The following is a 23,281-nucleotide window of genomic DNA, read 5'->3' on the forward strand; positions in this document are numbered from 1 at the left end:
CAGACATAATGAAATTCTAGTACAAAGTTATGTTTCTCTGGGTTGCTGGCTGTACTCTCATGAAGATATTTTTATTCCACATTTGCAAAGACTGTGTTCAAAGACTGATATCAGAAATCTGTGTAATGTACTAACATAAAATGTAAAATAGAAACAGAAATAACAACAGACCCCCATTTCTTGTCTGATCTGATCATATAGTATTGAACATAAGTCGATAAAATCTCTTTATGTTTCTCTTATGAACACATATACTGGGTCTTTCATATCTGTGATTACTAGCCAAGACAGGAATATTCTGAATAAACCGCCTTTTATAACTCAGATCAGGCCATCTGTCATAATGGAATTAAATATAAGTTAGGTGTCGTGTAGATTTCAGAGACATTAAAATATTCTTAAGCAGTTCTGTTCCTCAGCTAACTCTTCTCATCATTAGTATAATTGTAACTATTCAAGACAAACTATTATCGGTGAGATTTTAAAGTTTTATTAAAATCATGGGGCGCCTGGGTGGCTCAGTTGGTTAAGTGTCTAACTTCGGCTCAGGTCATGATCTCACGGTTCATGAGTTCAAGCCCCACGTCAGGCTCTGTGCTGACAGCTCAGAGCCTGGAGCCTGTTTCAGATTCTGTGCCTCCCTCTCTCTCTCTGACCCTCCCCCGTTCATGCTGTGTCTCTCTCTGTCTCAAAAATAAATAAACGTTAAAAAAAAATTTAGAGTTTTATTAAAATCTTGCCATTTGCAACATCATGAATGGAGCTAGAGAGTATAATACTAAGCGAAATCAGAGACAAAGATAATTACCATATGATTTCGTTCATATGTGGAATTTAAGAAACAAAACAAGCAAAGGGAAATAAAGTAAGAGGCAAACCAAGAGACTTAACTGTAGAGAACAAACTGATGGTTACCAGAAGGGAAGTGGGTGGGGAGGTGGGTTAAATAGGTGATGGGGATTAGGAAGTGCACTTGTGTTGATGAGCACAGAGTGATGTATGAAATTGTTGAATTACTAAATGGTGTACGTGAAACTAATATAACAATGTATGTTAGCTGGAATTAAAATAAAAACTTTAAAATGAAGAAAGAAAAAAATAAAGTTCATTTAAAAGGCTTTTTTTCAAATATTTATATAGCATTAAAGAATACTCTTTAATAAAGAGAAATATTGCATCAGTCCACAAGGTAGTATGTAGCTTAGCTTAGCCCACAAAGCATGAGACCCTTCTTCCATTAGGAAAATGTCTTTTATATCCCAGTGAACTCTCCAGTTTAAATCTGGAGTTTAAAAAAGTTAAGTGGTTATACCAGACTTTTTTCACAGACTTGTATGTTCCCTAGTTGTTTCACTGCTCATCTCCTGGATGTTCTTAACACACTAATTGCAGGGAAAGTGTGCCATCCTTTGGATAGTATCTCTCCCTCCACTTTAAAATTTTTTCAAGTTTCTTTAGTTTCAGAAAATATACACACTTACTTTGAGAATCTTTTTCACTACAGAGATGAATTTTATGAACATACTTTTTGTGGACTTTATTATTATGACAGTGTAGTTTGTGACGTGGGAGAGTTTTTTCTGTCTCAATTTATATGGTACGGTGTAGCCATCAGAATCTCCTTTTGGCTTCATTAGCACTTCATACAAACCCAAGGCATTCTCTGCCCCTTCTTCAGGAAGACATTGGAAATGTCTCTGTATTTTTCAGGTACTAAGGATCAAAAAAGCCTATTACCCATTTGGAGGGGTCAGTTTCCACAGAAATGATCTTAAGGCTCCTATAATTTATATGTGCTGTAATTTTTTTAATTATAATGAGTGTCTGTATTTTAATGAGTAAATATGTATGGGTTTATCTTACATAGATATTTTTCGCCTCCTGGAACTTTGCTATAATACTGTAGCCATTAACCACATGTGTTACTGAGTACTTGAATTATGGCTAGTTGGAATCAAGATCTGCTTAAAGTGTAAAATACATACCAGATTTTGAAGATTAAATACAGGGAGAAAAAGTATAAAATATCTCAATAATTTAAAAAATATTGATTATATATCTAGGGCACCTGGGTGACTCAGTTTGTTGTCTGACTCTAGATTTTGGCTATGGTCATGAACTCACGGTTCATGAGTTTGAGCCCTGTATTGGGCTCCGCACTGACAGTGTGGAGCCTGCTTGGGATTCTCTCTGTCTCCCTCTCTCTGTCCCTCCCTTGCTCTCTGTCTCTCAAAGTAAATTAAAAAAAAAAAAAAACACTTTAAAATATTGATTGTATGTTCAAATGACAGTGTTTTTTATATTGGGTTAAATAAAACATAGCTAAAATTCATCTTTTTTTAACACAGCTGCTAGACATTTGAAAATTGTAAATGTCACTATATTATATTTCACTGGACAGTGCTGTTCTAGAACCTTAGCTTAGAATAAAAATCTAAGAAAAGGAAAGTTCCCCGAAATCCTAAATTATAAGATCTAAAGTTAATGTAGAAACCCCAAACTGCATGAATATAACTGTAGCCCATGAAATTGTCTCTTTTGACATACAAGGATATGATAGCCAATTTATAAGATGACTCTTCTTTCTCTCCATATGCCTACCTCCTCCTCTTTACCTCTGAATTTTAGGGAAAGTTAATATTTATAAGAAGAAGGAAGCTTCTTTCTATGTGAGCATGGTGGCCAGGGGTGTGGGAGGGTGATACTTCCTGAACCTGTGTCCCCCCAGAGAACTGTCCGTTCAGCAGCACCCAAACCATATTTCTTAGTCTCTGTTATTTGTTCCTAAAGGGGATATCTGTCTTCACCTTCAGTCTTAATTTAGATTTGTATTGTGTGAGTGGTATTTTCATTATTGGATACAATTTTATGTTAGTGTTCCTATGAAGGTTTTTGACATATGTGGATATAAAGTGATTTAGAACCTGTCAGGAGAAAGGAGAGCTGTTAATATACACATCAAAGGTGATTGTTTCTGAAATCAATAAATACATGCTACATAATTGTAATCATTGGGAATTTCCAATGACCTTGACCTACGTAGATAAATACAGGTAAGTTCTAGTTGTCTCTAAAAACATATCATTTACCGTACATCTTTCTTGGAACATGGCTGGGCATAAAAACACATTGTAGTTACTGGTATTACCACATATTAGCACACTCCCGGTATCCATGGTGACAGCAAACTTCACAGAGTAAAATATCCAGATTGGCAATTCAGAATTAATCTTGTAAGATTAAGATCTTGTAAGATCAAGTTTAACTGCTCCTTCGAGTGACTTTCTTCAGTGAAAGTTTGGTAGGGTGGGGTTGCAGGCACTGTGCAGGGTGATGTGCAGGCAGCACGTGATGTGTGGGGTTTCGTTCAGTATGAGTGTAGAATTAGAAAGGGAGATGAGAAACTCTCAGTCCAGATAAGCTGTCCTCCAGGCCTTCAGATGAGAGCTTGAATGAAGTAGCTGAAGGCAGTATTGATTCCTTGGCTTCACCAGTCAGCAGTGACAAGCCTAGGCAGATGATTCTGGACTGCCTGCTTGCTTGTGGGTCACAGGGAAGGCAAAGTTGAGTGAGTTTGCTGCCCAGAGACATGGCAAAATGACATTTTCTTTAAAAATTCACTAGCATTAAATACCTCCTTTCCTCCACTCCCATCCCTTTTGCTGAATCCTTTTCATGTTGACAGATTCTGAAATTTGTTGCATATTCTGGGAAATGGTCCAGTAAGACTTGATTTTTGTCATTGTTTTGTTTATTGACATTGTTGAGTTTTGTCCAAGTATAAGGCCAAGTTGTTATAACTAGGACCCAGTGAAGAATTGAAATTAAAAAAAAATTTTTTTTTGAACAGCCTAAATTCTGGAGACAATTTCACATTTTTATTGGGTACTTTCTTAAACTATGTGGTATCTGAAATTGATGAGCTTTTCACAGGTACAGTTAATCAGGGATTATAGCATTAAAATCTGGGCCTGCTGTTCATTAGCTGCATAACCTGGGCAAATTACTTCTGTTCTTTCAGCCCATCTCATCTGTAAAAGGGGATAATCATAGCAGAGGTAGCACCTCCCTCCTGAGGTTCTTCTGAGGATTAAGAGCTGGTGCAGTTGAAGTTTTAGGTCAGTGTGGGTATAGTAAGTGCTTGAGAAGTTTCCCCACATGCATCTTCAATATACAAAATGCTGTCTGGGCTGAGTAACAAAAATGTAAAACAGGGAAGAGAGAAACCTGACATAGTCATCTGAAGTGAAAACATCTTACTCTTGGAGCACCTGGGTGGCTCAGCCAGTTAAGCATCCCACTCTTGGTTTTGGCTCAGGCCATGATCTCATGGCTTTGTGGGTTCGAGCCTCGAGTTGGGCTCTACACTGGCAGTGCAGACGGAGCCTGCTTGGGATTCTCTCTCTCTCTCTCTCTCTCTCTCTCTCTCTCCCTCTCCCTCTCCCTCTCCCTCTCCCTCTCCCTCTCCCTCCCTCCCTCCCTTCCCTACTCATGCTGTTTCTGTCTCAAAATAAATAAATAAATAAATAAATAAACTTTAAAAAACACATCTTACTCTTACGTTTCATTACAACTGTTTCTCAAATATTGGCAGAATGTTCTTTCTGGATGTGGTTTACATCACATCCTATGAGGTCCTTGCTTAGGAGAGGTTGGTTCCATTCCATTATTTCTCACATAAGTTCAGAGACTTCTTTCATTGATGTCTTTCTGGCCTCATCTCTCAGGGCCAAGCTCCACATGTTCTTCATCTGCTTAGTCAGATTGTACCATACTGTATTACACCCTGTCCTCCAAATGTAGCAAATTACAAAATTTTACATTCTCTAAGTGTTTTGTAAATTACTTTTAAAAAGAGACACATTAATTATGCATCGCAATAAAATAGCTATATATGGGAAAGGTGGAATGTGGTAAAATGCCTTTTTCCTTTTTAAGTCCTCTGTTGTAGGGTAGTGAAACAAGTTCGAAACTAATTTATCAGTGTATCAGTGAATTTTCCAGGGATTTTTTTTTTTAATCTGAATATATAAGCATTGTTTTTAACCATGCAGTTTTTTAACCAAAGCAACTCCAGGGAAAGATTGTTTCACTACGTTCCAGACTAGTATAAATTACAGTGTTACATCTCTATTCAAGAACATTAAAATCCTCAGGCAGTAAGTTACAGAATCTCTTATTCATTAGATTCCAGACTCCATGCTTCTGTGATAGGATCTTCTAAGAGGGCCACCCCTGTCCATACCAGGTCATTTTGCACCAGTTTCAGAGTCACAGATCATCCAAACCATTGGCTCTTGCTGCCACCTTTTCTAGTCTTGTCATTGTCAGAGAGATGGATTGTTGTGTTCCCAGCCCTTGAAGGACTTGAGGTGTTCCCATGCCAAGGTTATGCTTGTCTTCTCCCTCTCTGGCTAGCACTTTGTCACTGCCTTCATCTTCCAGGTGCTCAGGTACACTTTGTACCTCTTCCTCTCTTACAAGGGATGGTGACATTGAGGGCAAAGGAATCATAACATTTGCCAGACATGGTGCTAGGCATGTTATGTCTCATTAATCACAACAGGTGATGACAGCCTGTTTGACAGATGAAGGAAATGGAATTTCTCTTCATCTTGGTCTAAATCCCACCTCCTCTATAAAGTCCAAGCATGCTAGCAGAGTTTTCTCTAGCCTGGTGATGGGCTTGCTACCTGAATCTGCTAGCATATGTGGTAGGAAAAAACCAAATTAAAGTCCTCTGGCATCAGAGAGACCTGCCTGGAGATCTCACTGTTGTTTCTCCACCAGACCAGACTGTGGCAAGGAACTAGGACATGCTAGATCACATTCAAATGCCATCTTGGTCACTGTTTCCAGTGATAACATACCTGTGGGTTAGGAGTCCAGCAGAATCCGGCTTTGGCTAAAATCTTCCTATGACTCATAGTTTGGTGAGGTCCTGGTATGGTTTATCTTAAATAGGTTAAAGTCCACTAAATTTCATTAAGATTCAACTATATAGTGATGTATATAAATATTAAATGCTATATTATTTTTTAATTTTGAACTTACCCATCTACAAGAGGTTTTGGTAAAATGCCTTTTTTTTTGTTTGTCAGCATCACAGGGTTTTCTTAAGTTGAATCTAGAATTTCAATTCATATATCCTTCTTATTTAAAGAAAACCACAATTTTAGTATTTGCATTTGTTTTTCATTTCTCTTCCCTACCTAGAAACGGTGGAAAGAACTCTCTAAGGAAGACTTATGTCCTGCTTTTGATCATTCAGCAACCAAAATAATGACTGAAAAATACAATGGAAATAGGATAGGCCTAGAAGAAGAAAAACTGACAGGTGACAGATACACAGGACTATCCTCTAAAATGCAGGATACCATGGAGGAGAACAGCGAGAGGTAAGCTGATGGCAATAGTATGCTTAAAAAGATGAGACTTTTTTATTTTAATAAATTCAGTGGATATGAACTAATATAGGACTTTTGTTTATTGAATTAATGTAGCTATTCACTTACTTATTACCTAAGGGTATTTGAGTAGTATATGATGACATTGTTGATCTCAAAAGCGCTTTTGCCCTATTATGAGGCCAGTACTGATAGAAACCAGTTGGAAAATGGCTTAACTCAATACTAACTTGAGTGCTATAAAGTTAATATAATTAGATGCTAAAACGTACAGTATATAGAAAATAAGTTGTACGAATACCTAACATTTGTACAAGTTTTCGTGTTCATATTTATGGTTGTAATGGAATTGATAATATGCCTTTAATGAAATGATAAAATAGTTAAATGAATATTTAAGCATCATTCCATTATTGGAAGGGGAAGAGTCTTTTAAAAAAAAAAAATTACACAAAATGCCCTTTTATACTTTCTGAGTTTTGAAGCCATAGGAATCTGTAAACGATTTCAGTTTTTAAGCATTTCCATTTCTAAGGCTCTGATTATCTCTCACCAGTTAGGAAGCTGGTATCCTCAGGTATGAGTGAAAGAGCTCATTCATTTCCTCTCTTCATCTGTCAGTGATGTTCTCTCTCTTCTTTTTGTCAAATAGCTTTTTGTGGAAAATTGCATGTTGTAGTCCTGTTTGTTAACACTGGAATTTTGGGGCACCATGAAAATTTCTCCTATACATTACAGTAGCTTCACTTCTGTTCTCCTATACATTACAGTAGCTTCACTTCTGTATTTCACCAGTATAAAAATTACCTGAAATCCTATGACAGGTAACATGACAATAAATACATATGTGTTATTATGTATTGTACTGAAGAGTTTAGTGACTTAGCAGTGTTACTCCTTATTTATGGCTCTAGTGGTTTTAAACTAAAGTTAAAGCATGAAGTTGCTTATTTATTCCTTCTTTCACTTTAATTAGAATACTTTTAAACCAAGAGATAAAAATTGTTTTAAATTGTCTTTATCGGTAATAAGATTCTCAGGTTCCTAATGTTGTTGTTTTGGCTAGTACCATGTGCAGAATTAAATGGAACACAGGCTTGATGATTGAATCGGTATCCTTAGTATTCCAAAAGTGTTGATTTTTAATCTTTCCTAAAGAGGAAAACCACTCAGGAGTTACAGAGTGATTGCGGAGGTGGTTTTATTGGGGGCAGGGGAAGTGGTGTGTGCATACATAGGTTGTTTGCTCCCCCCACCCCCAGGATAGAGCAGACCAGGTCGGGCTTGAAAGCAGAGGCAGGGCCCCAGTAGGAAAGTAAGGATTGTGAACAGAGAAGACTGAGAGCAAGGTTGTAGAAAAGTGAAAGGGCATAAAAGAAAGATTGCCATGAAAAATTGTATTGTTCAATCCTAATAAATTTTAATACTGATCTTATAGCTTTGCATTAGGGAGGCTAATAAAATAAATCAAGATCTTATTGAAGGAATTTCAGTTTCAAGGGAATAGAACACAATACTTTTTCTTTCATTTTCATTATTAAATATCCTTCAAGTCAGTTTTTTCATAATGAAGGTCACATTCCTATAGTCATGAAATAATTTAGTGAGTTATACAAAAAGCATTTTTTAAATAATAGAATACAATAAAATAGAAATTAGAGTTTAAATTAGAGGATAAAATAGATCAGAGTATCACAGATAATAGCTAAGTATTTTAACATCTTTACATAATATAGTAATTCTATACATTGGCATATATATTGTGCATGTATAAGTGTATTTATGTGTGAGGCTACTTTGATGTGATGACCGTAAGATATTTCTTGCTGTTAAAGTTTAAAAGCCAGTGTTCTCAATTATAGTGTAACCCATAAACCCAGGTCACTGAGTGGAGAACAGTTTGGATAAATGAAAAGTCAGGTTACTTGGATCCCTTCTCCTTTGTGTTTGCATAGCATGAAGTATGCCTGTCAGGACATGTATTGGTAGTAGCCTGCTGTGGGTGCCACTGTAAGGAATTCCATGTGGCCTTCCGAAGGCAAGGGCCCACGGGAACCGTTCCCTACCGATTTGTGGCTTTTGAATCATAGAATTGTTTAGACCTGGGAAGGTTATTACATGGGCATAATTTCCTTAGGCCCAACTAAGTAAATAAAGATTCACAAATAGAGAATAGTTCTTATTTCTCTCAAATTGCATTCTTAAATTAAGTAATGTCATCTCTTGGTACTTGTTTTCGTTCCATTCCTGAAAACATATAGTACATTTTTGGAAAGCAAGAGCCTCTATTCCATTATTCTACATGGGAAAGAATTCTGTTTTCAACCCAACCAAAACCACAACCAGTTTCTCTAAATATCATAAAAATCCTCTTTAAAAAATCCTCATGGGGTGCCTGGGTGGCTCAGTTGGTTAAGCATCCGACTTCCAGCCCAGGTCATGATCTCATGGTTCGTGGGTTCGAGCCCTGTGTTGGGCTCTGACCCTATTGGGGTTCTCTCTCTCCCCCTCACTCTGCCCCTCCCCGACTTGCTGTCTCCCTCCCTCTCTCTCTCTCAAAAAAAAAAAAAAAAAAAAAAGAAAAAAAAAGAAAACCTCTTAAACTCTTACATAATATTTAAAGCACTAATTACATAATCATGTAACAGTGAACTCATACTGGAGTTATATGGTAAATATCAACACTAGATAAAAATTATAATTATCTTCTATATTGCAATGAAATTTTTAAATGAAATAATCTATTAAAGATTCTATCTGAATTGCACCCTGGTTGTTTGGCCTCATGCTTCTGGCAGGAGAAAGTACATGTAATCTTTTACATATTTTATATATGTTTCACCTGCACTTGAATACAACTTAATTTCTTTTCACTGGAAGGTACACACATATTTGTTAATAATGAATTTTAAATTCAGGTAATAATTTTTGCAAGTCATTACAGCAGAGTTCAGACTGCCAAAGATACCCAGGTGTATAATAGGTAAAGTGAGGAAGACATTAAAATTCAAAGGGCACACAGAGATAAGCAAAATAGAGCCTCAAGTTGCCAACATATTTAGGGAGTAAAACAAGATCCAAAATTAGCAACATGACTTATTTACTGTAAATTAAATGCTGTAAGGTAAGAATAGAGGGATTCTAGGGGTCGAGTGGAGGGAGAAATGGAAGAACAGAATTGAAAAGAACATTGTTAAAATAATCTAATATATAGTGTATATTCAAATTTCTCTAGTAGTCTAAAAGATCCACCTTATTATAGAGTTGTGAAGCCATCATTATAATCTAATTTTGGAATATTTTCATGATCCCAGTCTCTGTAGCTATTTAAAGAAATAATTCAAGATTTAATCAAGGATCATGGATTGTATTTGATTGATGTTAGTCTTTAGTCTCCATTAATCTGGAACTTTTCACCACCACTTTTTTTTCCCTTGCCTGACCTTGACATCTTTGCAGCTGCTATACCAGTTGCCTTCTAGAACACCCCACAATCTTGATTCCTCTGATTGTTTCTCATTATTAGATTCAGGTTAAACATTTCAGCTGGGGGGAGGGGGGAAGTTGGCTCTTAATGTAGTAGACTGACAAGGCATTCAAAATTTGTAATCAAGCTACACAACTAGAGAGCTGGACTTAAGAACACTTACTGTGGCAATAATGTTTAATTCAGAGGCAAGGAAACTGGTTAGGTTTTTGCTGTATTATAGGAAATAAATGAAAAGAGGAGATGGAGTTTGTGAAATTTTTTTAAAGGCAAGATATAGTAATGTACATGTTGCCATTAGCCATTCTTCTTTACAGTGCCCTAGGACTGTGTGTCTTGGGAGTCAGAGAGCTTCCATTGGAACAGACATTCTGTATTGAATAGGAAGATGGATGCTAGAAATAAGTGTGAAATAAGTGAAATAAGCAATGTATTCTCACAAACAGATAGGTAGGCATCCCATGGTGGCATCTTCATGGAAGTATGAAGCAGATAGCTTTTATGAGTGGCCTTTGTGGAAAATCACGTAAAGACAAAAGTGGCTTAGATGCCAGGGACTCTTATCCCTCACCTCTTCCAGCTGCTTAGGAAGAAAACAAGCTGACAGCCTCCAGCTCACATTTCAACAAAAGAGAGCACCATACTTATTTTCAGGTCCTGCCAAAAGTATTTATTAATAGAAAATTGTACCAGAAATTGTTGAATTATTAGAGTACATCTCTGGACCACTTAGAATATTGAAAATCCTCCCCTTTTTCATTCTAGTGTTTTAACGAGTTTAAAAATGTGGGGCTTGGGAGGTGGGTATTTGGGCTTAGGTCCTCTGCATTAGAGTAATTAAGTCTTACCATGCACTTCCTTTCATTTGTTTTTATGTATTCTAGCGTTCTACGGAAACGTATTCGAGAGGACAGAAAAGCTAACACGGCTCAGAAGGTGCAGCAGATGAAACAGAGGCTAAATGAGACTGAACGAAAAAGGAAAAGGTGGTTATATTGGCAACCTATTCTCACTAAGATGGGGTTTGTGTCAGTCATTTTGGTGGGCGCTTTTGTTGGCTGGACACTGTTGTTTCAGCAGAATGTCCTATAAATAACAGTTCTGCCCCGCAAGCTCCCGCACTAATAGCTGACAGTGTTGCGTTAGTCACAAGGGTTTGTCTGTTAGCAAACTCCTCACACCCCAGAAATGGTGCGGTAGAATAGACACCAACCAGACAAGTGATATATTCAGTCCCCAGCCCAACATCTCAGGACACTGTCCCCAAACTGTAAACAGCTATCTGAAATAAAGACTTGAATGCTTGTTGAAAACTGGTACATTTTGCAACTGTATTCGTACATGTTCAGTGTAATATTTCACCTGACCAGATTGAGAAATCCTCAAAACAAAGATTTGTTTTTGGAGGCTATCTGGATTTTAACCTGCACTTGATAACAAGCAATAAATATTGTGGTTTTATCTACATTATTACTGGAAAGAAAATGACCTTTAAATAATGCGTGTAATGTATAATGTACTGTTGACATGGGCATCAACATTTTATATTCTTAATCATTTCAGGGTAAATATATTTTATAAGTATTTAATCTTACTTTTGTAGTTAAATGTACTTTTTAAAAGCTCAATATGCAAAATCTGTTACCATAAAAAAATAAATTGTATGTTGATTCAATTGTACTGGATACATTTTCCTAAAGAGAAGTTTGATATGAGCAGTTAGAACTAACTTTAAATAAGCACTTTTTACTATATATTTGCATTTCTTTTATGTTTTACAGTTTTCCCAAATTTAAAAAGAAAAACAAACAAAGAAACAAAAATTTTCCCTAAAAATATCTTTGAAGGAAAATTCTCCTTACTGGCATAGTCAGGTAACATTTGGTCTCAAGACTTTGTAAAGAAATTGGTTTCTGTAAAGCCCATGATGGATACTGTTTATTTTTCATGAACATTTCAATGTAATTACCCTAATTTATAGTTGGGGTAAATGATGCTTTAGGAAATAAAAATAAGGAGCAGCATTTTATTATCCACAGTTTCAGTTTACTATACTGAAGTTTTGAAGTAAAATTTTTTCAAGTTCTTTCTACTTCAATAAATAGTATGATGATGTACAAATCTGACCTTGTCCCTTTAACTTCTTAATGGGTATCTTTAAAGCATATTGTCTGGTGAATTTAACTGCTCATTTGAGTGCTAGCCTTCTTCATATCCCAACATTCCATTCAGTGTTTAACTTGTTTAGCTTAAACTTTAAATAGTTGTTACAAATTTAATTACTGATATAATAAAGTCACATTACTTCACTGGTTTTCGAACTACGCTTATTGGATTTTTGAAGGGTCGCCCCGAGGTGGTTGGAAGGACTCCAAGCTACCAGCCTTTACTTTCAACCAGAGCATCTCTGCTTTATCTATTTTATATACTACATAAGATCGCTGCATGAGGTTTAATTATTTTAAGGGGACAGTTAAAATCTTAAAAACAGTTTGAAAACCATTGGTATAGATAGGTATTTTGAATTGATTTGAGTAGTTTTTTGAATGTGTTAAATTATGCTGAAAGTCTGAAAGCAGGATGTAGGTGGTACTACATATTAAATAAGATTTACGTAACTTGTGCCTGTGTCCTAATTCAGTATTACTGTGCCCTGTAACCTTTAAATGGAGAGGAGGTAAGAGGGACTTTTTTTTTTTTATGTCTGTCTGCATTAAACCTGTGTTCAGGTACCGGGACCCGTCATTATTGGTTTAAAACCTTTCTAATTTGCCTTGGTTTATATTTGCTAAAATGCAGTATATTACTCTGCAAGTAAAATATGGGTAGATCATACTGAGTCTCCAATTGAAAGTAGCCTTGCCTTAAACAAAAAGGTAAAAACTTCTTACAAAAAACAAATGCTGATAATGATGCCCCTTTGCAGGGTAAATGTGCTTCCCTGGATTCTGGATTTTAGCTTTGCTTTTTGTCTGCTTTCTTTCCTTCTGAGTGGTGTTTTTTGTCATATATCTTAACAGTCATGTTCAGTGTAGTAAACATTTGTTGATAAACTTCTGCAGGGGTTAGTCATCTTTCCTCTCAAGCAGATCCTGAAGGATAGTGTGTTGAGTTTTTACCAGTAATAATATTTTTGGTGGGTTCCATGTACTAATTATTAAAAATACATGTGCTGTGGTGCCCAGGGTCATCATCCTGGCCCCTTTATTGAAAGCGGTGTGCTAGTCAGAGGGAAGGACACAGACCGGGCTCCTGCCTTCTCGGGTAACAGCCAGACGACAAAGTTAGCAATCCGCGGTAGGTTTTACATTTTACAAAATTTGTGTCTCCTAATATTTTCTAATTATAACAGATTTTAAAAGTCAGTTGTATAGTTTGACTTTAATGAGGTAGTATTATTTTTGGAATAGGTTAAGGACAAAAAAAAGGTTTTTTAAAAAGCCAGAGGCTTTATCATTTTTAAGAAAGGATATCTACATTAATATATAGTGCATTTGTGTTCATATCTGTCCCTGCCGATAAACTGACAGCTGTCTTTGATTTAATGCTGTCTTCTCTGGCTATACCAACTGGTCACGTATTTGTTTCCAAGTGTAGCTAAGTATTTTATGCTGGCCTATTAGCAATTTTTATCTATGCTTGCTTATATATAACATGTAAAAACAGTTCTCCATTTTTAGTTTATCTGTATATAAAATAAAAATAATACCTTTTCCTGAATCCTTAGAGGATTAAAAAAAAAGTAACATGTGAAAGTGTATAGAGAACTTTAGATCAATATAAAGACCATTCTTCATGTTTAGGATATATTTTATATATGTGCTCTGTCCTTTTCCTCTTCTGTCTTCAAATTAATGCTGACTGCATTGATATATTTCTACCAAAAGGAATGAACAAAAAAGAGGAAGTAAAAAAGCATTGATTTTTTTTTTTGTTTATTTTTTTAATATCTCTGCTTAACAGGTATGTTACGAGAAGTAATTATAACTCTTAAGTTAATTTTATGTATATTTGTGCTTTTGTCCCTTTCATTTTAAATACACTAGAATTGATGGTATGAATCAAAAAATACATATTGGTTTAAAAAGTAGTTTATGGAATGGAGCAGCCTCCACTTTTTATATCAAGTCCTTTGTTTTCAGTGTCAGTTCAAAGTATTGGTACCATTTATTGATTGGTACCAATAAACTGCTACCATTTATTGATCATTTACTATGTACCAGGCACTGTGCTAATATGCACTTTTATAGATTATCCTATTAAATCCTTACAATACGCTTTTGAAGTAAGTGTTGTTATTAAGCCATAATCAACCTGAGACTTAACATTGCTAGGTTCTTTTATGCTGCAGTCATTGAATCAGGCTCTGTAGATTAGAATCGATCATTCTCAAAGAAAGACTTACCTCCTACAAGTCATTTCCCTCTTAGAAAAATATCTGACTAGATTCTATGTAAATAGACACAGGCCAGAACCTGATTATATTAGAAATACTGTCATTAACCTTTGTATATTCTATTTCAGCAAGTACCTACATCCCCAGTGTGCCTGCCTGGTTATTGTACAGATTTTAAAATTTGGTCTGCCTTGGTTTTTACTTTCAGACACAAAACCTAACAGAGGTTTTTCTTAATATAGTCTCTTATAAGCCTAATGCCATTATGTATGTCATCCACTTCTTCCTATGTTCAGGCAGGAGTTGAGGAATCACACCTTCTGTAAACATCTGTTTGTTTTTTTTGTTTTTTTGTTTTTTTTTGTCCAGCAGTCCATGTGGGTTTGGCAGGGGAGTGGGGAATAAGGATTAAGGGCTTGGATGTCCGAAATCTGTTGCACTCCAATGGTGGGGGGGTGCTGAGGTCAGACCTTGGTGCAGTGATCTGGTCTGAAACTAAGTGCAGAAGTGTCTGTTCTGTGTTCTCCTTTCTACATCAATAGCTAATAATAAAGTCTCTCTTATTTTAAGAAACCTTTCATTTGGCCTTGACTAATTATTTAGAGGATAGGGGCACAAAATCTTACGAATAATATTTTGAAGGTAATATTCTTCCATATAACCAAACTAAGTTCTACTGACTTAATATGTGGGTCTTGGTCATTCCTTGAATGATTTATTCTGGAGTTGACCTGTTTCTTTCATCTCTTTCCCTAGTTCATTTGTTTAGATTTGATTCCATTTATTTAATACTTATCTTCAAAGCACTATTTCAGGATGACGTCATCCATAGCTCCTACAAGAGTGAATATGTTAGAACTTCAGCTCTCTCTTGTTCCATCAGGTCTGTGATGCATAAGTGCTGACTTGCTTCGGTGGGAAGAGACTCGGGTTGTGTGAGCTGCACAGTGCCTGCTCTGCCTGGGCCTCCCCAGTCCAGATACTGCATGCTTTCAGCTACTTCCATGTCCTCGCCATGAGATGGCCATTTCATTGTCCCTCCAGACCTGAGAATTTAAGCTTTTAATTTGGGAATTTTAAGCCACTCACTTCCATGGGTAGTGTTCTAAAGAACAAACTTCTAGGAAAATGGTTATGAGTTTAGCCATCTCATTTTTCCCTCATCAGCAAGCATTTTCTCAATATTTACCACATTCAGATTGCTCCAGCAACAGCAATTCTGCACAAGTGCTTTTCCTCAGCATTCTTCAGAGAAATAGCCATTAAATTTTGGAAACTTCTTTGGGGAAAATGTTTTCCTCACTGTCATTTATTCCATCACAGGGCATTGCCAAGTGGAAGCAGTGACTCAGATGAGAAGCTTTTACTTGGTATGAAAGGCTTCGTCTTTATCAGTAACAACCTGACAGTGAAAAATTTTAAAGAGCTCTGACCGTCTCTGGGTAGTCCACTGGGAGACTGCAAAGTTCAATCTTTTGAACTCCTTCTATTTTGGTTTCATAATGTAGAGCGGAATATAGGAATTACAGGATATAGTGGCGATATTACAGAGTCTACTTTAGTACTGTGGTTTTTCATTAGGTAGTATTAATATATGTGTATGTGTATATGTATATATATGTATATATATATATATATATACATATATATATAGTACCTATTATATACATAGTGTATTATATATAGTATATATTATATACATAGTATTTATAGTATATAAGAGTTGCATGGAAGGTTTTTTTCTTTATAGAGACCATTTTTTAAAAGCATCAATTCTTTATTGTTGCTCTAATTTGACATAGATTTTTGTAGACGTGATGGTGTCGGTATTTCAAATTACCACTATAAAAAAAACCGAAGTTATTTTGAGTTTGGTGAATTCAGGAAAGGGAGACTAGATATGTTTGTTTTCTCTATAAGGCAATGCTTTCTTTGCTCACCTTTACAAAAGGTTTTGTGATTCTTTTCAGTAAAAAATAGTGTGAATATCTGGTGGCAAAAAATACTTCGGATGCAGCTTGACTTTCTGTTACTTCAGGTATGGAGCCAGCTTGGGAAGATCATGCTCAGTCTGTAAATCTGGCCCTGTTCCAGAATGACACTGGACAGTGTGCACAGGCGCTTTCTCCACAGAAAGCTTGCAGCACGCACGGCTAATTCCACTTGATTTGTTTGAACCCATTTTACCTTTGACTTGTTAAAGCAGCAAGAAGTGATTCAAGTGAACATATTTTTTCCTAAAATAAAGCCCGTCTTCTCAGTCCTGCAAACAAATACATTCTTTTAAAATAGTTAACACTGCCAATGATTCCATCTGACTTTTCCTATCCCCCAGAATAATATTTACAAAGAAAAAAATGAATTTTTAAAAATGCTGTCAAATTCTTTTAGTCGTTACAAGTAATAGTTTGCCATTGGTAGGTGAATCTTTAACACTGCTGGGGAAGACGGCAATGTGTTATTGGACACCTGCAGTTCTGCCAGTCAGCTTAACTGCATAATCTAAATTTAACCTGCCTAACACCTCTTCTACATACATTACCCTATTTTAAGATAACAAAAGTAAGTCAGAGGCGAATAAGTAACTTGCCCACAGTTGCACAGCTAGTACATGACAGCTGAAACTCAGACTCCTGTCTGTGAAATTCCAGTAGCTCCACACCTCACTCTGCTTCTATTATGACTTTGTTTTTTATGGAATATTCAAATACTTAAGTGGAAAGAATTAGACAACCACTTGTTAAAAAACAAAGTAACCCTCTTCTTGTTTTTTGAGTGAAACAAATCGAAGTTTTTCCCTCCAAAAATTTTTGTGAAAACAGGTTGAACTGCCACTGAACCAGAGAAATACTGGAACACCAGAATATTCTCTAAAGCAAACCATTATTTCATTCACTTTGATTGAGTGGATTAAATTGCTTTGTTTTGATGGGCAGATTTTCTCAATGCATGGGAAATAAATATGTTTTTTACAGCAATCAGAGTCCGTAAGAAGCACTTTTCCTTACTATGTCTGCTTTGGTTGAGGGCTCAGCAGAACCCAGCAGTAAGCATCCGTAGTAGGTTTTGTGACTCACAGACACCTAATGAGAATGTTTCTTGGTGACTTGACATTTCTCTGTGCTGGACAATCAAGAGAAATGGGGTATTCAGAAGACCAGGTGCTTGGTATTGTTATTCTTCAGTAGGAAGAGTCGGTCATTAGGAAAAAAGCCCAGTTTGTAGTATTTGAAAGTTTTTGACTAAACGTTATGGGAGAATGTGTGGGTATGGTTTATATTCCTATTTATACATATGGAGACAATAATAAGTATGTATTTAGATTTGGGGGTTTTTTGTGTGTGTCATAGCGAAGGAAGTCAGGGGAAGAATGGAAATAACATTTACCTCCAGAGTTCAGTTACTTGCAAATATTGTGAAATACCATCAAAAACTGCCCTTAAAATAGTTATTTCATCTGTCTGTTGCTTGTTTAAACTCTCATTAATCTTTACTTTTTGACATTAAAATACAATATGTCAATTATTTTATGTCTGTGTTTTCTTTTATATTGGTAGTAACCTAAATGATGTCACTTCGGTTCTGTATTGCTATAATCATTAGTGTTATCCTTCAGGACAAAAAAGCATGCTGCTAACAGTCCGTGACTTAAAGATATAAGCCAACTTTATGTTCAGACCTTACGTTCATAATATTTTTAGCAGTATGATACAGTGGAGGTCCAAATTGGATTAGACTTTTGCATTGAATTCCAAAGTATTGGTAAGTCTAGCACATACCATATAATCTTGCTAAACTGTTGTGGGTACATTTTTTTTAAACCCGTCTGTCTGTCAGTATTTCACATGGAGGTCATTTCTTGAGTAATGCAGGATGACCTGAGAAATTCATAGTTAGTAATTCTTGATAAAGCCGTATGAGTTACGGTGCTTTAACATGAGTCTCCCTCACACCACCAATTCTGTTTGAAAATCAAGCACATAAGCAGATTTACCAAGATAACAGTGAAGCACTTAGTGTGGTTGAATGTGATACGTTAGAATGTTTTTTAGTTGCTTTTTTAGTTCATTGTTAGTCCTTTTATGTTTGTGTGTGTCTATGTATGTCTGTGTGTTTGGTAAATCTGAATTGAATAGATGACTTCTTATTTTATGTTTTAGGCCAAGATTGACAGACACCTAAATATTCATGACTTGAGAATATTCTGCAGCTATAAATTTTGAACCATTGATGTGCAAAGCAAGACCTGAAGCCCACTCCGGAAACTAAAGTGAGGCTTGATAAACCTGTAGATTGCCTCACATTTGTCTGTTTACAGAGTAAACTTTACATCCAGGGAAAGAAGAGCACCACCAGCAGAAGACTTTGCAGAACCCTCTAATTTGATGTATTGTTAAGTTTTTTTAATGTGTGTATGAAATGTAGAAAGATGTAAAAGAAATAAATTAGGAGAGACTACTTTGTATTGTACTGCCATTCCTACTGTATTTTTATACTTTTTGGCAGCATTAAATATTTTTATTAAATAGACTATGTTGGTTTGTGTGCCTTATCTTAGGATAGCACTGCTTTAGATAATGAATGTTTCCTTAAGAGTTTACTCTCACTTTTTTATAACTCATAATCGACGTTTAAATTGAAATCGGTTCAAAATGTTGGTCACTTGCTTTTAAAAATTTTCTTTAGTTACCTCTCAAGTAGTCTTCCTGTCAGAATAGGTTAGATGAAAGCACAGAAGAAAAGTTATAATACTCCTTTTGTTACTTGGAAAAAATATTAATATGGATTATGGTATTAAATTATTTTTAAGTAAGTGTAGCAACTCAATGCAGTTTTTAAAATCATTGTGTTACTCTTGTGTTGGATGTTGTGTGTTCCTCAAACACTTCCTGTTATAAAAAGACCAAGGGTTCCCTCTTGAGTGAGAAGCTTTTGGCTTCTTTACCATCGAATTTCCCAACCAGGCGATGTGTTTGGGCTGTGTGTGCAGTCAGTTGTCAGGTTATTGGTGCTATTCTTCTTGTCTAGACACACACAAGCCTGTGTGTCATGTGAGTATCACCTTAACAGTATAACAAACTCATAATTGGTTTTGTTTTGCCAACTGTGAAATTTTTATAATACTGTTTATTGAATACATCTGTTTCATCTTTTAAAAATGTAATGACTCTCCTTATGTTCATTTTGCCTTGCTTTCCAGTGTTTCTGGTTTATTTTGGGAGTAAGCAAATTCTTGATCCCTAGTAAATCTTTCATAAAGAATGCATGAAAAATTCATTATACCATAAAGTAGTGCAGGAGGATAATCCTCCTTTTTAAAAAAATACTTATTTTGAGAGAGAGCACGCACGCCTGTGTGCGAGCTGGGGAGGGGATGAGAGGGAGAGAGAGAATCCCAAGCAGGCTCTGCACTGACATCGAGGAGTCGGATGCTTAGCCGGCTGAGCCACCCAGGGTAATCCATCTTTTGTGTCAACGAAGTTCTTGAAGGTCATCCACACTCAACTAACTACTTCTATTTCCTCATTACCCGTATACTCTTTACCCCAAGAGTGTCTGACTTTGTCTTGTATCACTACAGAAATGCCTCAGAAAAGTCATCTTAGCTCGTATTATAGCCAAATATAGTTAACTCTTCAATTCTTACCTTATATGACTTCTTGACAGCAATATTAAGAACTCCTTCTTTGAAACTTTCTCCTTAGACTCAACGAGACCTCTCTGCTTTCTTTACCTGTCTTTCTGCCTGACTCTTGTTTTATTGTGGTAAGAACACTTAACATGAGATCTACCCTCTTAACAAATTTCTAAGTGTAAATTATGTTGACTGTAGTTACAACGTTTGATAGATCTCTAGAGCTTTTTCATTTTGCTTAACTGAAGTTTTATGCTTGTTGAATATAATTCCCACTTCCTCCTGGCCCCCAACCCCCACCACTGGCAATCACCATTCCACTCTTTGATACTATGAATTAGACTATTTTAGGTACTTTATGTAGTGGAGTCATGCAGTATTTGGTTTTCTGTGACTAGCTTGTTTTACTTAGCATAATGCTCTCAAGGTTTATCCATGTTTTTGCATACTGCAGAATTTCCCTTTATAAGGCTGAATAGTATTCCATTGTATATATACAGTTCACCCTTGAACAACATGGATTAGGAGTGCTAACCCCCACAGGAAAATCTGTTTATAACTTTTGACTCCCCCAGAACCTAATTACTAAAAGCCTACTGTTGACTGGAAGGTTTACCAATAACATAAACAGTTAACACATATCTCGCACTTGTGTTCTGTACTACTCATACAATAAAGTAAGCTAGAGAAAAGAAAATGTTAGAATCATAAGGAAAATACATTTCAAGTACTATACTATATTGTTACCATAAGTTTATGTTCTGTGTAAGATGAAATTGTCTGTCAGAACCTGTATCAGTATTGTCTTACATGATTCAAAAAACTGTAGATGTGATACATATTACTAACACTAGATGAAAAATGAAAAGATAATGTGGAAAAGAAATTAATGTTTCTTTATAGGAATAATGATTTCATGTGTTGATAACAAGCAGCAATATGATTGCGTTATGGTAACCTAATGTGATCAGTACAGTTATTTCACAGTGGCTTGGTGTAATCAATATGATTGTTGCAAGATAGCCTAACATTACAGAAATGAATGAACTGTTATAAAATTTTTATGGCATATTGCATTAGAGTCATATTCATAATACAGTATTAGAAACACTAACATTTGATGTATCTCGGCAACACAGTCCATTTGTGAGTTTTTTCAAATTGTTGCAAATCTCCAAAAAATATTTGTAATATATTTTGAAGAATATCCACTAATACGTGGATCCACACAGTTCAAACCTGTGTTGTTCAAGAGTCACCTGTATATGCCACATTTTCTTTATCCATTCATCTGTTGATGGACTATTGGGTTGTTTCCACATCTTGACTGTCATGAATAGTGAGTGCTGCAGTGAACATGGGAGGGCTAATATTTCCTCAAAACCTTGATTTCAGTTCTTTTGGATAGATACCCAGGAGTGGGATTGCTGGATCACATGGTAGTTGGATTTTTAATTTTTGAAGGAACCTCCATTCTCCATAGCAGCTGCACCATTTTGCATTCTCACTGTCAGAGCACAAGGGTTCTAATTTCTCCACATTTTCAACACATTTTGTCTTGTTTTTGATAATACCATTCTGACAGGTATAAGGTGATATCGTGTGTGTGTGTGTATGTTTGCATTTCCCTGATGATTAGTGGAGTTGAGCATTTTTTCTTACACCTGTGGGTCATGCATATGTCTTCTGTGGAGAAATGTCTATTCTTTGCCTTTCAACTGGTTTGTTAGTTTTTTCTGATATTGTAGGCGTTCCTTATATATTTTGGAGACTACCCTTTATCAGGTACATGGTTTGCAAATATTTTCTCTCATTTAGTAGGTTGTCTTTTCATTCTGTTTCTCTTCTGACTCTAGGACTCCATCTTTGGGCCTTGGATTTTAATTTTAACACACTTAACCTTGAATGATCTCATCTTTGCCCAAGTCTTTATCTGATTCCTCTGTGCTGATTATATGCAACTTCTTCCACTCCTGCTCCAATGTCAGCTCTGAGTTATAAACCATGTACCCAATTCCATAAATGGTAATGGCATAAATTTCTTAAACTCCAATACTGAATGCTACCTTCCTCCTGTATTTTCTAGTTCATTTGGTGCCACCCACCAGAAACTGGAGATTCATTGTAAGTTCCTCTACTTAGGCTCTACATCCAGTCGGTCACAAAGTTCTGTTAATTTTTCTTTAAACTTTCATTACAGATGGGGAACACAGCAGTAGACTCTCGTGCCTCCTGTGGCATGCCTGTTTGTGCCAATCCAGTCTGCACAGCCTCCCCGAGTGACTTAAAGATCTGAGTGTCACCCTTCTTAAGATGATCTAATGGCACCTTAGAAAAATTTGCCTTCATTTTAAATCCCAAGGCCCCAGCATGCTGCGTACACCACTTCATCTTTTGGCTGTTTCCTATCCTCCTTTTTTTGTTGTTTTTTGTTTTTCCCCAGTTTTACTGAAAAATAATTGACACGCATCACTCTGTAAGTGTAAGGTGTACCGCATGATGGTTTGATTTGCATATATTGTGAAATGATCCCTAAGTAGGTTTAGTTAATATCCACCTTCTCATATAGATACAATAAACAAAATAAATTTTCCTTGTGCTGAAAACTCAGGATCTACTCTCTCAACAACTTTCATACGTATCACACAACAGTGTTAAGTCTAGTCATCATGTTGTACATTACATCCCTAATACATGTGACTGGAAATTTGTGCCTTTTCTCACTTCTCCCTCCCCACACCATCCACCTCTAGTAACCACAAGTTGGGTCTCTTTTTCTCTGAGTTTGCTGTTTGGTTTACACGTGTAAGTGGACTCCACATATTAAGTGACATTGTACAGTATTTGGGTTTTCTCTACTTCTCTCACTTAGCAAAATGCCTTCAAGGTCCATCCATGCCACGAACGGTAGGATTTCCTGTTACTGTTTTTTTTGTTTTGTTTTGTTTCTATGAATGAATAATATTCCACACATACCACATCATTCTTATCCATTCTTCCATTGGTGAACACTTAGGTTTCCATGTTTTAGTTATTGTAAATAATGCTATGAATATGGGAGTGCAGATGCCTTTTTGAGTTAGTGTTTATTTTTGGATATATCCCCCCAGCAGTGAAATTGCTAGATGACAAGTAGTTCTATTGTTAATTTTTTGAGGAGCCTCCATAATGTTTTCCATAGTGGCTGCACCAATTTACATTCCCACCAAGAGTGCACCAGGGTTCCCTTTCTCCACGTCCATCCTCTTGTCTCTTTGGTCATGGCCATTCTAACAAGCATGAGGTGATACCGCAGTGGTTTTAATTTGCATTTCCTTAGTGACTTGCGATGAGTATCTTCATGTACCTGTTGGTCA

General features: G+C 36.1%; 1 protein-coding gene across 3 annotated transcripts in view; it reads left to right on the forward strand.

Moving 5' to 3' along the window:
• PTPN2 (protein tyrosine phosphatase non-receptor type 2) overlaps positions 1 to 18,805 on the forward strand; it is an 86,110-nt gene extending 67,305 nt beyond the window's left edge. The window contains exons 8-11 of one of the 3 annotated variants that reach the window (XM_042909446.1): positions 6,217 to 6,398; positions 10,779 to 10,880; positions 11,676 to 11,768; positions 18,451 to 18,805. In XM_042909446.1, the coding sequence (XP_042765380.1) occupies positions 6,217 to 6,398; positions 10,779 to 10,880; positions 11,676 to 11,727 (336 nt within the window). In that variant the 3' untranslated portion in view covers positions 11,728 to 11,768; positions 18,451 to 18,805. Of the gene's footprint in view, positions 1 to 6,216; positions 6,399 to 10,778; positions 11,656 to 11,675; positions 11,769 to 18,450 lie in introns of those variants that run through there. The other 2 variants (XM_042909447.1, XM_042909445.1) reach the window with 2 other exon arrangements.
• Positions 18,806 to 23,281: the final 4,476 nt, after the last annotated feature.

The sequence above is a fragment of the Panthera leo genome, chromosome D3 (genome assembly GCF_018350215.1).
Source record: "Panthera leo isolate Ple1 chromosome D3, P.leo_Ple1_pat1.1, whole genome shotgun sequence".
Taxonomy (NCBI): Eukaryota; Metazoa; Chordata; class Mammalia; order Carnivora; family Felidae; genus Panthera; species Panthera leo.